The 16,264-nt window shown below is 34.4% G+C and overlaps 1 protein-coding gene across 6 annotated transcripts in view; it reads left to right on the top strand.

Annotated features, from left to right (window-relative positions):
* The window catches only part of CNKSR2 (connector enhancer of kinase suppressor of Ras 2), a 286,598-nt gene that overhangs the window by 132,285 nt on the left and 138,049 nt on the right, over positions 1-16,264 (top strand). For all 6 annotated transcript variants that reach the window (XM_061407935.1, XM_061407936.1, XM_061407938.1 and 3 more), the window contains exons 7-8: positions 6,992-7,051; positions 11,632-11,700. In XM_061407935.1, coding sequence (XP_061263919.1) covers positions 6,992-7,051; positions 11,632-11,700 — 129 coding nt within the window. The remainder of the gene's footprint in view (positions 1-6,991; positions 7,052-11,631; positions 11,701-16,264) is intronic.

Here is a 16,264-nt window from a genome sequence, read left to right as displayed (position 1 = left end):
AACCTTGATTTTTATTTTCAATGATGGTATAACCCTGGACAGGTCTTTTAAAATTTCAAGTATGTAGAGCTGGATGTGCTCTTTGGAATAGTCATGAACTTAAAATGCCAAGAACCAGGTTCAGTTATTCTGGAAGAGAGCTGGTAGAGAAGAGGAAGAAGTGAGTACCTACCATTTACCAGGTATCATCCTCACAACTCTGTAGAATAGGTATTAATTTTCTCATTTTGCAAATGAGAAAATGGTATCACAGATCCTCACCAGTTTGCCCTGTATGACATTAAGGTAACATACAACAGAGGCAGAGATTAAATCCAGGTAAATCTAAATGAGGTGCAATTTACCAGTTTGTTCCCTTATCCCACAGTTAAACTTGGGGTGGCTAAAAGGAAGTACGAGAAGTTTAGGAGGATGACTTTAAAATTAGAACTACTTAGAGGAATCCATTTAAAAGGGTAATGAGCAGTATTTCATTGGGAAGATATTTCCAAGGGACAAAAAGAAAAAGCTAACATGTTGAATATTAATAAAAGGAGTATATGTAAAACCATTTCATATGATTCATGTTAAAGGGGAGATGACTAAATAAAAATCTTATATAACTTTACTCAAGGTATCATTTTAAAAATGAGTCACTTGATTTAAGTTTAGTCAGTCATGTTTGAAATAGATTTGAGGATTTGGGTGACATTTAGGAAGAGCTTAGCCATAGAAGTGTTTAAATGAAGGAAAGGAACAGAAAGACATGGGAGAATACCAAGCTTTAATGAAGTTTAATCAATTTAAAACACCTGCAGATGGTCTTCTGCCTCTTTCAAAGCAGAACATCTCTCATAGGTAAAAGGTAACGGGCTTTATTCTTGCACTGATAAACTAGATAGATTGTTCATCAACTTTCTACCTAAGTAGTCAAATGTCCTAGGGTTTCTTAGTTTTGAGAGTCCTGAGCATTATAAGGAATAGTGGGCATTGTGCTTAGTAATGGTTAAAATATATCAAGCTAGCTTCTAAAACGCTTTTAAATAACAATAATTCGCAGAAAGTTAGAGGAAGGAAAATGAGAACTATTGGAACATATCAAAACTAGATCAGAGCCAAGAGATGGAAAGAACAGAGAGGAAAGGGTTTAGGGAGCAACCTTGGGGAAGCCTCTTTGCGTTAGAGAGTTCTTTTGCTGTTTAGGTACTTGGACTTGCTCCTAAAATGCTTTAATCCATTGACTTGACTGTGAGGTTGCTTTGGCTCCATTGGTTAACCGCCATTTGAAGACAGTGAAGCAAATGTCATTTTGGCAAGCTGAACAGAAGACAGGGAGCTGTTGGAGTCAGCTCCAGAATTAATTAATTGCTTTAAAAAAAAAAAAAAGGGAAGGAAGAATGAAGATTTTGATGAAATTTTGATATTTGGCAAAACTAATACAATTATGTAAGGTTTAAAAATAAAATAAAATTAATTTAAAAAAAAAAGAAAAAAAAATAAAAATATTCTTTAAAAAAAATAAATAAAAATATTCTTAATATAGAAAAAAAAAAAAAGGAAAACCAGATTTGTCCCAGAAAAAGAGCCATTTGAATTACATGTCCTCCTGCTGTTTGACCCTTTCTGAGAGGTGACCAGGTGATCAGATGTATTTCTATGAACTCTTCATTATTCAGATGATTAGTTTGAAACTCATCCAAGTAACTCGTTTCTTCTCTTTCTGTTTGTGCTTGACTTTTGGCCATTTTCCTCGTTAGTACCACCAGAAAGATTAAAAAGCTGAAGAAGTCAGTCTTGATTATGAAAAGCAGTTACAACGAATGGTTTGTTGCATAAAGCATAATATCTTCATTCTATGTGGCATTTTAAAAATATGTTTTATTTCTGTTTTATTGCTCATAACTATGAAGTTGCTGAAACTGAACTCTGTATACATAGCTAGATCCTTATTTATTTAAGCATTTTAAAAATATATTTTGTCCATCTAAAAAAAATTAGCTTTAATATAAATTATACATTTAATTATATATAATGATGAAATTCTCTTCCTATAACTAATTGATAACTTACTTTAGCTTACAATTGCCATTTTAAAAGTTCCTGGTATGTGTAGTAATTGCATACAGATTTCATTTCCTGAGTCATAACTAGATTATCTCCATGAGTTCTTATTATCCTGATGAATATAATGACTTTTCTAAATATTTATTTTAGGAGACTAGACTTTCTCTATGACCTAATCATTTAAGAAATTAAATTATATAGAGCTCTTGTCAAACACCTTAATTCATAATCAGTAATGCACTGTTGAAAGAAGTGTGGAGAGAAATATAATCAACTTTTACTTGCAGTTGTCAGAAGAGATGGGTGATTAAAATAAATTTGTAAAAGGTCAAACCCAGTTATTCTTTTATAACCACATTGAACTTAGTATATGTGTGCTAGAGAGGTCTTCATCTTTTTAGAATGGATGTTAAACAGTGAATGTTTGACTCAGTATCTACAATTTCCAAATATCCTGTTCTAATAAGGAAAGTGAAGGTGGACAACCCTTCTGTTAATAAATCTGTAAATTAGGAGCCTCATGGTTGAGAGTATCATCTGGGCTCGAAACACAGCTTCACCTCCTTTGGCAGACCTGCCCAGTCTATCAGTAACTCAGTTTCCTTATTTCTGAAACAGAGATAATCACAGTGTGTACCACACAGACTATTGTAAATAAATGTCAAAACACTAACACAATCCTTAGCAGATTGTAACAAGTAGCTGTTAGTGATGATAGTGATAGATAATGATGAGTGATGATTGTTGTGTATGTCCAAGTTATATATTGATATATTGTTTTATTTCACTGTTTTTTTTCCACTTAATCCTCTCACAATCCTTCTATGTTAAAAAACTAAAACAAAATTTAGTGTTTAGCTCTTACAAATGTACTTTAAAAATCCTTTATTAATTTGATGTTATTTGGTTAACTCCCATGAGGATAATGATTGCAAGAATCTTGTCCTGTTCTAAGTAGTGCTGTTGTATTAAAGTGAAAGAAAGTGAAGTCGCTCAGTCGTGTCCGACTCTTAGCGACCCCATGGACTACAGCTGTTGTATTACCTTCCAATAAATAATGGGATTAAATAAAGTATGTTCAGCTCAATTCCAGAAAAATAAATGACCCAATCAAAAAATGGGCCAAAGAACTAAATAGACATTTCTCCAAAGAAGACATACAGATGGCTAACAAACACATGAAAAGATGCTCAACATCACTCATTATCAGAGAAATGCAAATCAAAACCACTATGAGGTACCATTTCACGCCAGTCAGAATGGCTGCGATCCAAAAGTCTACAAGCAATACATGCTGGAGAGGGTGTGGAGAAAAGGGAACCCTCTTACACTGTTGGTGGGAATGCAAACTAGTACAGCCACTATGGAGAACAGTGTGGAGATTCCTTAAAAAACTGGAAATAGAACTGCCTTATGATCCAGCAATCCCACTGCTGGGCATACACACTGAGGAAACCAGAATTGAAAGAGACACATGTACCCCAATGTTCATCGCAGCACTATTTATAATAACCAGGACATGGAAGCAACCTAGATGTCCATCAGCAGATGAATGGATAAGAAAGCAGTGGTACATATACACAATGGAGTATTACTCAGCCATTAAAAAGAATACATTTGAATCAGTTCTAATGAGGTGGATGAAACTGGAGCCTATTATACAGAGTGAAGTAAGCCAGAAGGAAAAACACCAATACAGTATACTAATGCATATATATTGAATTTAGAAAGATGGTAACAATAACCCTGTATATGAGACAGCAAAAGAGACACTGATGTATAAAACAGTCTTTTAGACTCTGTGGGAGAGGGAGAGGGTGGGATGATTTGGGAGAATGGCATTGAAATATGTATAATATCATATATGAAACGAGTCGCCAGTCCAGGTTCGTTGCACGATACTGGATGCTTGGGGCTGGTGCACAGGGACGACCCAGAGGGATGGTATGGGGAGGGAGGAAGGAGGAGGGTTCAGGATGGGGAACAAATGTATACCTGTGCCGGATTCATTTTGATATATGGCAAAACCAATACAATATTGTAAAGTTAAATAAAATTAAATTAAAAAGATAAATAAATAAAGTATGTTATATACTTGTCACCTGTATAAGTTTGAATATTACCATATGGTTATAGCCAAAAACGAACCAATTTCTTAATTTCTATTTGTATGTTTGTTGAGGTTAGTTATGTATTTCATATAAAATGATGAACTTTCATATAAGACATTAGAATTCACAGATAAATGAACATCTTGTAAAATTACGTTTATTTTGTTTCACATTAAGAGGAGATCCAGGCTTAAACAGTCTCTGAACTGATCAGATCAGATCAGATCAGTCGCTCAGTCGTGTCCGACTCTTTGCGACCCCATGAATTGCAGCACACCAGGCCTCCCTGTCCATCACCAACTCCCGGAGTTCACTGAGACTCACGTCCATCGAGTCAGTGATGCCATCCAGCCATCTCATCCTCTGTCGTCCCCTTCTCCTCTTGCCCCCAATCCCTCCCAGCATCAGAGTCTTTTCCAATGAGTCAACTCTTCGCATGAGGTGGCCAGAGTACTGGAGTTTCAGCTTTAGCATCATTCCTTCCAAAGAAATCCCAGGGCTAATCTCCTTCAGAATGGACTGGTTGGATCTCCTTGCAGTCCAAGGGACTCTCAAGAGTCGTCTCCAACACCACAGTTCAAAAGCATCAATTCTTTGGCGCTCAGCCTTCTTCCCAGTCCAATTCTCACATCCATACATGACCACAGGAAAAACCATAGCCTTGACTAGACGGACCTTTGTTGGCAAAGTCATGTCTCTGCTTTTGAATATGCTGTCTAGGTTGGTCATAACTTTCCTTCCAAGGAGTAAGCGTCTTTTAATTTCATGGCTGCAGTCACCATCTGCAGTGATTTTGGAGCCCAGAAAAATAAAGTCTGACACTATTTCCACTGTTTCCCCATCTATTTTCCATGAAGTGATGGGACTGGATGCCATGATCTTCGTTTTCTGAATGTTGAGCTTTAAGCCAACTCTTTCACTCTCCACTTTCACTTTCATCAAGAGGCTTTTGAGTTCCTCTTCACTTTCTGCCATAAGGGTGGTGTCATCTGCTTATCTGAGGTTATTGATATTTCTCCCGGCAATCTTGATTCCAGCTTGTGTTTCTTCCAGTCCAGCGTTTCTCATGATGTCCTCTGCATATAAGTTAAATAAACAGGGTGACAATATACAGCCTTGACATACTCCTTTTCCTATTTGGAACCAGTCTATTGTTCCATGTCCAGTTCTAACTGTTGCTTCCTGACCTGCATACCAATTTCTCAAGAGGCAGATCAGGTGGTCTGGTATTCCCATCTCTTTCAGAATTTTCCACAGTTTATTGTGATCCACACAGTCAAAGGCTTTGGTATAGTCAATAAAGCAGAAATAGATGTTTTTCTGGAACTCTCTTGCTTTTTCCATGATCCAGCGGATGTTGGCAATCTGATCTCTGGTTCCTCTGCCTTTTCTAAAACCAGCTTGAACATCAGGAAGTTCATGGTTCACGTATTGCTGATACCAACATCTTAGACATATGACATTACTGAAATGAATTTTCTGAATTAAAACCTACCCAAAGACTTCTTAATAATTCCATGCCATGAACTTATTGCTTCTTGTTTTTATTTCTTAGTTATTTTTAGTGAAAACACAAGTACATTTAGATATCAAAATATTAACATCCAGGTATAGGAGATTAACACTGCAATTTTCTACACATAATTATTTAAATGTCAGCTTTTTCTGAAATGATTGTTCTTAGTTATTAAGTCCCTTATATTTCAGGCTTCAGGTTTATTTTATAGTTAGTACTTTATAATTTTTGAAGTCAATAGTTGAGATGCAAAGTAGTTTCAAAGTAAAACTCAGTAAATTTTTTATCTAACAGAATATTCCTTAGGAAAAAAGGCCATTCAGAGAATCATCTATTTTTTTCTGATTTATTTAAATAAAAATATTTCAGTATTTAAAATGTGAATCCTTTCTTATAATATTTTTTCTTTTAGGGTCCTGTCACTGTGCATAACTTAAAGAAAGGTTTCATTTGTTCTTAAAACTTGAATAATTTGAAGATTTCTAGATAATATTTTATCTTTAATGAAGCTTTTTCTGAAATCACTTTGTTTAAATGGAAACAGAATTTCTTCTTTATTGGGAGGAGGGGGTGCCACACATTACCTCTAAATTAATATTATTATGATTTTAATTTTAAATATTTATTTATTTTTGGCCACACTGTGCAGCTTGTGGAATCTAATTCCCCAACCAGGGATTGAACCTGGGCCCGCAGCAGTGAGAGTGTGGAGCCCTAACCCCTGAACTGCCAGGGAATTCCACCTCTTAATTATTGATAGATCATTGGATGTAATTATTAAAACTTCAGCAATAAGATTAAGATAGAATGTGTAGGATACCACAAAAGAGGAACAGAAAAAAATTTTTGTATAAACAATATTTTATCATTCTTCTGTCTCCAGTAGTTCTGTAGTGGCTCTATAGAAACCTACTTTTTATTGTGTAATATGTATCAAGTATAATAAACTAATAATATCCCAATATTTGAACTTCCCATTGTAACTTTTATTTTGTCACAGCACATGTAGTATGGATTTTGAGGAGAGTGAACTGTGTTCTTCGGGATATTGAATTACCATGATGCATTTTTTAAGTTCACTTTTCAAGTAATCATTTGATTAAGCTGAGTACAGGCTTCTTCAGGCAAACTTTAGAAGCCAGAACATTCAGATAGGAATTTCTTAAAGTTTAAAGACAGCCTTATTGAATCATGGATTCATCCCTGGGGCAATGGCAATTTTAACTTGATAGGGCAATTCGTTTTGTAAATGAGGTTATAATATCCTTGAAAATATTTCAGTTTTCATTTGTTTTCCTATGCTGTCTTTTTTTTTTTTTAGGGTATGTATATTAAATCAACATATGATGGCCTCCATGTAATTACTGGAACTACAGAAAATGTAAGTATTCTAACATTTCAAATTTTGGAGTATGTTTTTTCTTTTATTGTTAACTGACTTATGGCACTTACATAATTCCGGTTGACTTTTGAGGAAATAAACAGATTAAAATATACAACTAAAAAGACATATTGAGTTAGTAAGCACTGATTTGGGGAGAATTTCAGTCATTTTTTTTGGTTGAGAATAGCTATTTATCTGAAGTAAATCAGATGTTTTGTGTTCAAAGCCAGAGATTTGTTAAGTATTTTCTGATTCATGACAAGTTATTGTGACATCTAAAAGAATCCACCTCCATCTGACAAATAGTGTAGTTTTATTAGGAAACTTAAATTGTGTAAGAAAGAAACATCAGATAAGTCAGGTTTCCTGAATACTTGAAGTATAATTGAACTTTATTCAGTGAAGGGGTAGCATGGTATAGATCAGCCCGTTTTCACAGTGAAGTCCATCCCTGGACCAGCAGCATCAGCTTGCTTTGGGACTGTCCCACCCCAGACCTACTGAATTAGCTCTGGAGACCAGTCTGTTTTTTAAGAAGAGATTCTCCTTTAACAGGTAGTTTTGACACATGCTCCACTGCAAGCAGTAGGTCAGAGTCGTTAGGCCTAAGCTGTACACCCAATTTTGATTTTGTTGGCAGTGTAATTTCTGGCGAGTCATTTACACTCTCACTGCTTTAATTTCCTCAACCATGCATGTATGCATGCTAAGTTGCTTCAGTCGTGTCCAACTCTGTGCGACCCTGTGGACAACAACCCACCAGGCTCCTCTGTCCACAGGATTCTCCAGGCAAGAATACTGGAGTGGGTTGCCATTTCCTTCTCCGTCCTCAACTATAAATCGTGAATAATATATCATCTGTACTGCATACCTTACTAGGTTGTTGTGAAAATTAAATAAGATAATAAATATGAAAGACTGTACCATCTCCCAGAGTTCACTCAAACTCACGTCCATCGAGTCGGTGATGACATCCAGCCATCTCACCCTCTGTCGTCCCCTTTTCCTCCTGCCCCCAACCCCTCCCAGCATCAGTCTTTTCCAGTGAGTCAGCTCTTCACATGAGGTAGCCAAAGTACTGGAGTTTCAGCTTTAGCATCATTCCTTCCAAAGAACACCCAGGGCTGATCTCCTTTAGAATGGACTGGTTGGATCTCCTTGCAGTCCAAGGGACTCTCAAGAGTCTTCTCCAACACCACAGTTCAAAAGCATCAATTCTTTGGTGCTCAGCTTTCTTCATAGTCCAACTCTCACATCCATACATGAACACTGGAAAAACCATAGCCTTGACTAGACGGACCTTTGTTGGCAAAGTAATGTCTCTGATGGACAGGGAGGCCTGGCATGCTGCGATTCATGGGGTTGCAAAGAGTCAGACACGACTGAGTGACTGAATTGAACTGTACTATAAAGAAAGAGCTACAGAAAGGTTAAATGATTGTGTTGGACATTAACATGATCACTGTAATAGATTTGAGTTGCATAATAAGTCATTATTTCTGCATTTGGTTGTCCCAGATTTCCATCCCACTCTCTTAAGCAGGTTTTGAGCTTCAAATATTTTTATTTTAGAAATTCTGACAAATCACGTTTATAGCATGTTCCTTCAAAGAAGACTGAGGTGAAATTAGTTAAATCTCAAGTTATTATTGTTCTCAACATTTTACCAGCGTTTTCTTTTTAAAAAGACATTATTTCATCTAATACACCTATTTAACCATTTGTTGATTTTTTCCCCCTCCACTTCACTTAGTTTCTTTTGAACGGTGAAATACATTGAAGTTGCAGTTTTGTACTGGCATCTCATTGTTATTAAATATAAGAGTTAAATGAGATCAAGAATATGTTATTTGCATATTGTCAACTGTTTAACATTTTTAAATGCAGTAAGATATTTACAAACTATACTCTTGTCACTGATTGATCATTCTCATTCGTGTGTACATTCCTTTGATCATTTGTTTGATCATTTGTTCATTTAGCAGAACTCTGCTTCATGTCTGTTGTGTTCCAGACTTGAAACTAGATATTGAAAACATTTTTAAATTAAACTAACTTGCTGCCCCTAAGGCATACAAGTACAGATTTATCTGTGTAAACAGGTACTGAAATTTGCATAGATGGACAAAGGAAAGAATAGTAAATACTGCCAAATAAAAACAAGGAAGGAATCACAGAAGTGGTTATTTTGAACTAACTGTATCTTGAAGAATTGATCAAAACATATCTCTCTACATTGTATGGAGTCTGTAAAAAAAAAAAAAAAGTTGAGCACTATGCATTGTTTATATTAATTAGTAATATTTTATAAATGGATAAATGACCAAAGAAGGATTGATTCTATGAGTAGTTCAAATATAAATGATATGTTACTAGTTCATCATTTAATTCTTTTTTCTTGAAAGTATTTCACTATTTTTGGTACCCTAAATCATTTATCATTCGATCTGTGTTGAGTCTTAGTAAAGCTGCTCACTAAGTGGGGAAGTTATTTTGTTTTGCTGTACCCTAGTTTCTTAGTTTTTCCTTTGTAAAATTAGGGGTTTGGATAAACTCTCTCTAGGATAAATTTTAACACTGAAAGTCTATACTTTGTATGAATTGTTTCCTTTTTCACTTTCCTGTGCAAAAAGTTGTTTCAGTTTCTTTGAATTTTATGTAGCAACTATCAAGCTCTTTTACATTATGAATTAGAGCCACTGACTTGATTTTTTTTTTCATACACTCGTTTAAAAAGATCAGTTGTAAGCCAAATAGCACAGGAACAGACTCTGTAGTTACAGCTCTATTTACAGACTTTGCAGAAATGTTACATGGTCTTGTCTGATTTGGTAGGTGCTGTGAAATAAATGCTTGTTTTTTTCTTGTTGTGACACTATTCTTAGAGTTGGGTTCACATCCTAGGTAAACTACCCTCTTAATTGTGGGGCTGTGTTACTCCTTCAATAAATGGAATTGAATTCTAGCCTACTATAAATATTTTTTAAAGAAAATCCTATTCCAGTGTCTTAAAAGTAGCATTTTACTTTGCAAGTTCTATCACCATATCATCCTTCTTTTCCTTTCAATAGATATTAATGAATTGTATTACAGTATTTATAGTTGTGTTTGATAAATTAACACACATATAAATACACAAATACATTGTTTTCATAAAATACTTTTTCTGTATATTCAAAAGCCCATATGCATATTATCATTAAAATGTCTAATATACATAATAGTCATTAGAGGGAAAAATAAAGAATTGTACAGTATTTTAAATTCTTACAGTATTAGGAAATTTCTATCTTAAATCTCAGTTTCCTAAAAACTTCAGAAAACTTGGCAATATTAGTTTACTAGTTTTTTTTTTTCTTGTTTGTTTTTGTTTTTAATCTCTTTGGGGAATAAAGAGGAAAAATGATAAAATTGTTACATCCTGTAGAAATATTGGCATTTTAGTTTATTTAATGTGGTTTTGCCAATGTATTATGCTGCATAAAACATTAGAAATAGGATTCTCTTGTAGTTAGATACTGAAAAGAATGTTATTTAATGTAACTTTGAGCTAATGGCTATCCTTTCAATTTGCTTTTCTCATTTATTCAGAATTGATGGTATTAATGATGAAATAAATTAGCGATATAATCATTAGTTGACAAAGCTTTGGTGCAGATCATAAAGATGTACTTGAAAATATTTGTTTGCTGAAGTTAATGTGAATTATTTGTATTAAATGAAAAAGACCAAAGTTTTAAAAGATATGTTTTGACATATATATTTTTGAACCAGATGCCCAGTAGAACTACTGAGAGGGTTGCCTGTTTACAGTTTGCCATTATTATTTTTCCCTAATGGTCTCAGAAAGATAATGGTCTTTTACAACATAAATATCTATATATTGTCTTACATTCCTACTTTCTGTCATTAGTTTTACATAGAATACAAATAGTAGATCAAAGTATTCAGTCAGTTCACTCTCTCAGTCATGTCCTGCTCTCTGCTACGCCATGGACTGCAGCACGCCAGGCTTCCCTGTCCATCGCCAACTCCTGCAGCTTGCTCAAACTCAGGTCCATTGAGTTGGTGATGCCATGTAACCATCTCATCCTCTGTCGTCCCCTACTCATGCCTTCAATCTTTCCCAGCATCAGGGTCTTTTCCAATGAGTCGGTTCTTCACATCAGGTGGCCAAAGTATTGGAGTTTCATAGAACCGTTCAACTTCATCTTCTTCAGCATTACTGGTTGGGGCATAGGCTTAGATTACTGTGATACTGAATGGTTTGCCATGGAAACAAACAGAGATCATTCTGTCATTTTTGAGATTGCATCCAAGTACTGCATTTTGGACTCTTTTGTTGACTATGAGGGCTACTCCATTTCTTCTAAGGGATTCTTGCCCACAGTAGTAGATAAAATGGTCATCTGAATTAAATATCAAATATTAGTAACATTTTTTTAGTTTAATTTTATGAAGATTATAATTAAGCTCTTGATCTGATTTAAAGGGGTGAACTTATGGTAGTGTTTCCACAGAGAGGAAATGATTGATAAAACTTATGTTCTTTACCATTTCCTTTATGTTTAATTTAGTCACCTGCAGATCGGTGCAAGAAGATCCATGCTGGGGATGAAGTGATTCAAGTTAATCATCAGACTGTGGTATGTATAATTACCTTACAAGTCAGTGGGAGGAACTAATACAAAGATTGCTTAAGTCTTTAAAAGAATACAATGAAATTAAACGCCGGTTTGTGTACAAAATATTTAAATAGCCTTTTGAAAAATAATTGAATGACTATTTTTCTTAATTATCTTAAGAAATTTCATAAGGCATTGTTTTAAAATAACATGAGGATGTATTGGTGGTGGCTGATGTTAGATGTACAATTCTGTATGGATAATATTACCCCATGAACTGGGATGACCATTTTGGAATAGAAATTACAGTGACAGTGCATACAAATTCAAATTTTTTAGTATAACTTTTAAGTTTCATTTTAAAAAATTATCAGGTTACCTAGTAGATATGTTTTATAACACCATACATTCATGTATCTACTTTAACATTGTTCATTAAAGTATCTGGCAGATTGGTTTATTTTCATGTCATTTTTTTTTATTTTAGTAGCTGAATTGGCTGTTCATTTCCCAAAAGAGAACTATAGTTTAAGTTTTAAAACTATTGCACTTAACTGAATAAGTTCATAATTTTTTTTTCTTTTTTTGTTCTTTGAACCTTATGATTCCCTTTCTAGGCTGAGAATGACAGTGACATTCTGTGCCTGTGGTAGATTTTCAAGGGCAATTTTTCTTAATCTTAGATTTTTTTTTTAATCTTAGATTTTTAAAATTAACATCATATGATTTTCATTTTGGACTAGTTTCTATCTAAATTGCTCTGTCTCTGCCAAAATAAAATATATGGTTTTTAAAAAGTGAAGTTAACATTAAAATAATCTGATTATTGATTTATAATCCACATTTTAAAAGAAAAACATTTTTTTTCCTGGTAAATGTTCTATTTGTTACTCACTGACTCTTCAGAGTAAGTAATTATTTCCTGCTGTACCTTTTAACTAAATTTGGTTTTGCCTGTTCTAGTCATAGAAGAAAGGCTATATTTGGAGAGTAAGAAGACTCATGTGAAAAGTCTGATCTTTCTCAGTGATTCTGATATTAAGGCAGATGCTATTTTAAATTTGGTTTGAATGAGAAGTTTGTAATATCTTGGAGAGGCTCCTGAACACTGATAATTAAATTTATGATATTTCTTCAATAAGTTCATTTTCTAAGTGAATAAAAGTTAATGAAAGTATGAAAAATTATATGTATGGGGTATAAAGTTAATACTAATTATTGTTAGCTAGTTGAGGCTAATTAATGGAGAATATTGGTAATCAACAGAGCCTTTCCACTCTGTGACAGTTTTGATGATGAGTAAGTTCTCATGACTAGAAACTATACAGTAAAAAGTGATTGTCCTGAGTAAAGTTTCTTGTCCTTTAGGATGAGGATTTGGGCAGTGGGATAAAAGAGCTGCTTAAGTAGATTGGCAGCTCCTCCTTCTGATGTTCACACTGCCTCCACTTCTACAATGTGACCTTAGCAAATATGATGTCTGTTGGATAGTTTGACCTATTTCCAGTTGGTCAATACTAAGAGGATAGAAATTAGTCTCTAATGAGAAATAAAGTTGTTAAAAGGATACTCTTTGTGGAGCAAAGATTCTCATGCCTGTTGAATATGAAAGTCTTTAAAAGACTTAAAGTGAACCAATAAAATTTATATGGATTGGTGATATTTAAATACTGTGAGAATGTGTCAACACATCTTTCTATTGCAGGAATATTCTAAAATATTAGAAACTACACAGAATGATGGTTGGAGGAACTTGCTTTCAGTTTTTGCTCTGAAATTGACCTATAGTTTTAAGTGAGTCATGATAACTATTTATCTTTTCAATAATAATAACCAGAGCCAACACTTACTGAGTTCTTACAGTGTGCCAAGCATCATGTTAAGTCCTTCACATATTTTATGTTATATACTCCTCACAATGATCCTGTGAAGAAGGTGTATATGGAGACTGAATGATTATTTAACCCACCCACAGCTCAAAGCTCACTGACTCCAAGGTCCATGCTCTTACTTCAGTTTTATTATACTCCCTCCCCAAACTCAAATTGTAAGATTATCAAACAAAAGGGGAGGAATTCCCACAATCCTGTAAGTAAATCTTAAGATTCAGGGAGAGGTTACGCAGAGCCAAGGGTAGAAAATAGAGGAAGTGAGAATTTACATAACTTGGATAGTGGTTCAGCTTAATTGAAATTAGAAATGGGGTTGAAATTTAACTTTACTGCTACATCCTCACTCACTCCTTTCCTCCAGATAGACAAGATACATAAAACACAATGCCAGGCAGGTGTTAGAAGTTCCACAGAAATTAACTTTCCAACCTCCCTTTATCTACTACAACGGTTGGGCCAACTGGAGTCCAAGTCCTTAGCAGACTGCTACTGCAACCTGCAAATTGATTTTGGATGATAATAGAGACATTGTCTGACAGGAAATTATGTTGAATTCCATCAAAGTGACCTTCCTTAATAATGTGATCAATTAGCAGATTGCCTTCTTTTTGTTCAAATTGAGCCATTTTTGTGCATGAATGGTATCTTTCATTAAATGCACCCTACTGTGTCCTCTCTTGCTATTGCCCCCATTGTGGTCTGTGCAGTGGCCTTTACTTCTTACGAGACAATATACAAAGGTGAGGGAATGGACATTATCTTAGTGTTGTTATTATAAAAGGTTTGATAGATCGATAAATTAGTTGAAACAAGTGTAAGTTATTTGTAGTCTACAGTTATCCCTTCTGTCCCTGCAATCATAACCAGGGATATTAAGGGTTTGTTATGATATATTTACATTAAAATATTGCCTAATGCTTGTAAAATACATATTTTAATCCAGTATTTAACTAATCAGAATAGTGAGATATTGCCAATATTATGCTATACCAATATAGGTTCAAGAATGAAAAGAGTAATGTTCAATTTTATGTTTTGAATGTTATTAGCTCAGTATTTTTCTATAATTATAAAATTTCCTATTGTTATAGGTAGTAATGTACAATATAAAATTTGACTACTTTTCTTATTATAAAATACCTAGAAAAGCAATGTGAAATTTTCCCCTAAGAGTATGAGAAAGTTGAATAATCACAGATGAATTCAAAAACTATTTTTGAAATTGCTAGTATGGTATATCTTCAAGATGTTCTATTAGATGTGTGTGTGTATTTATAGTTTTCTCTTTAAAATATATATATATTTTTTATTTAAAAAGAAACTGGAAATTTTATGTCCTTTTTCACGTTGCTATATTCTTTATTATAAGTGGCTTTTAAGCTTTTCTAATCAACATACTTCTGTGGCTGAGAAACTGGCTGCCAGGTAGGAAGAAGAAAAAATCATGAACATCCAAGCAAAGCAGACTGAGTCCTATTGCATGTCTTCCCTGCCAGTGAAGATCCAACTCCTCAAAGGCTGCTGGAATCTCCCAAGATTTTTTCCACTTCATCTGCCACTACATTCCTCTCTGGGAGATACCTCGGCATAGTTTGAACCAGCAACTCTGCCCTCATGATGCACTTTTAACACTTTTATTTTAGCTGATGAGTCTACTTATAGTTATTCAATCTATTTGGGCATATTCCTAATGAATCTGTTAAAATTTCATGTCTTTGCTGTTTTTGGTGTGTAAGTGTTATAAAAGTCTATCCATACTAAAAACAGATACTTTCTTCTTAGAAATATCAGTTGAAAAGAATGGGGTATGTGATGGTTGAAAAAAAAGAGCAGTTGGAAAATTTTCCTTTTATTTTTTGTGTATACTAAAACATATTCACTATTTGGAAAGTCTTCTGGAACCTGGTGACTACATTATGGCAAGAAAGGGTTCAATAGATGGGGCTATAAAGCCTTCTGGAATGGAAAATAACCAGGTTGGGATAGTCAAGAAGAAGATAGCCTACAACAAACAGTCAGGATGCTTGACAGTGATCAGTAAGAGCTGGAAGACGAACACTATAAACTAGTGGGTTTTGTTACCCCCTAAATGGTAAACATTACTGAACAAGAATGCAGGTGATGTCATAGGGGGTGGGAGAAGGGAACGAGATAAAGGACTATTGAGTTATCTGGAAAGGTCATTCTGACTTCATTTATGTAATTCTCAGCAGTGTCTCCTTTATTTTCTTATTCTCACTCTAGTCTCTCATTTGTGACTCTTTCTTCACCCTCTTGTTCCTTCAACAATAGGCGAGTTCACAACAATAGGCGAGTATTGTTTGAAAGGGAAGCCAATGTAATCAGAATGGATGGAGAGTATGGTGACCCATTAAAACTCAAAAATCCCTTACCCCTGCCCTGCCCTTATCCTGTTGCCTGGAAGGAGTAGTTTATTGAGTGGATTCAGTACCACAATATTGGCTAACACCAATGTGCTTTCTCTCTTTTTTAAATATGTATAATTGTTGTCTTTATTTTTTAAGTTTTTCTTCTAACTTAGTTTTCTTTACTTGACCATCCTCATCTCTTCTCACTTGACTATTTCTCCTACATTCTTCACTGTTTTCAGTATTTTTTTTATTCTTGCCTATTTTCTTCTGTTCTCCTTTCTCAAAAGAGAAAATATTTATCTTATAATTTCTTACAACAAA

The sequence above is a fragment of the Bos javanicus genome, chromosome X, assembly GCF_032452875.1.
Source record: "Bos javanicus breed banteng chromosome X, ARS-OSU_banteng_1.0, whole genome shotgun sequence".
In the NCBI taxonomy this organism is placed as follows: domain Eukaryota; kingdom Metazoa; phylum Chordata; class Mammalia; order Artiodactyla; family Bovidae; genus Bos; species Bos javanicus.
Note: the sequence above shows the minus strand (reverse complement) of the source record. Positions and strands in the feature narration are given on the sequence as shown.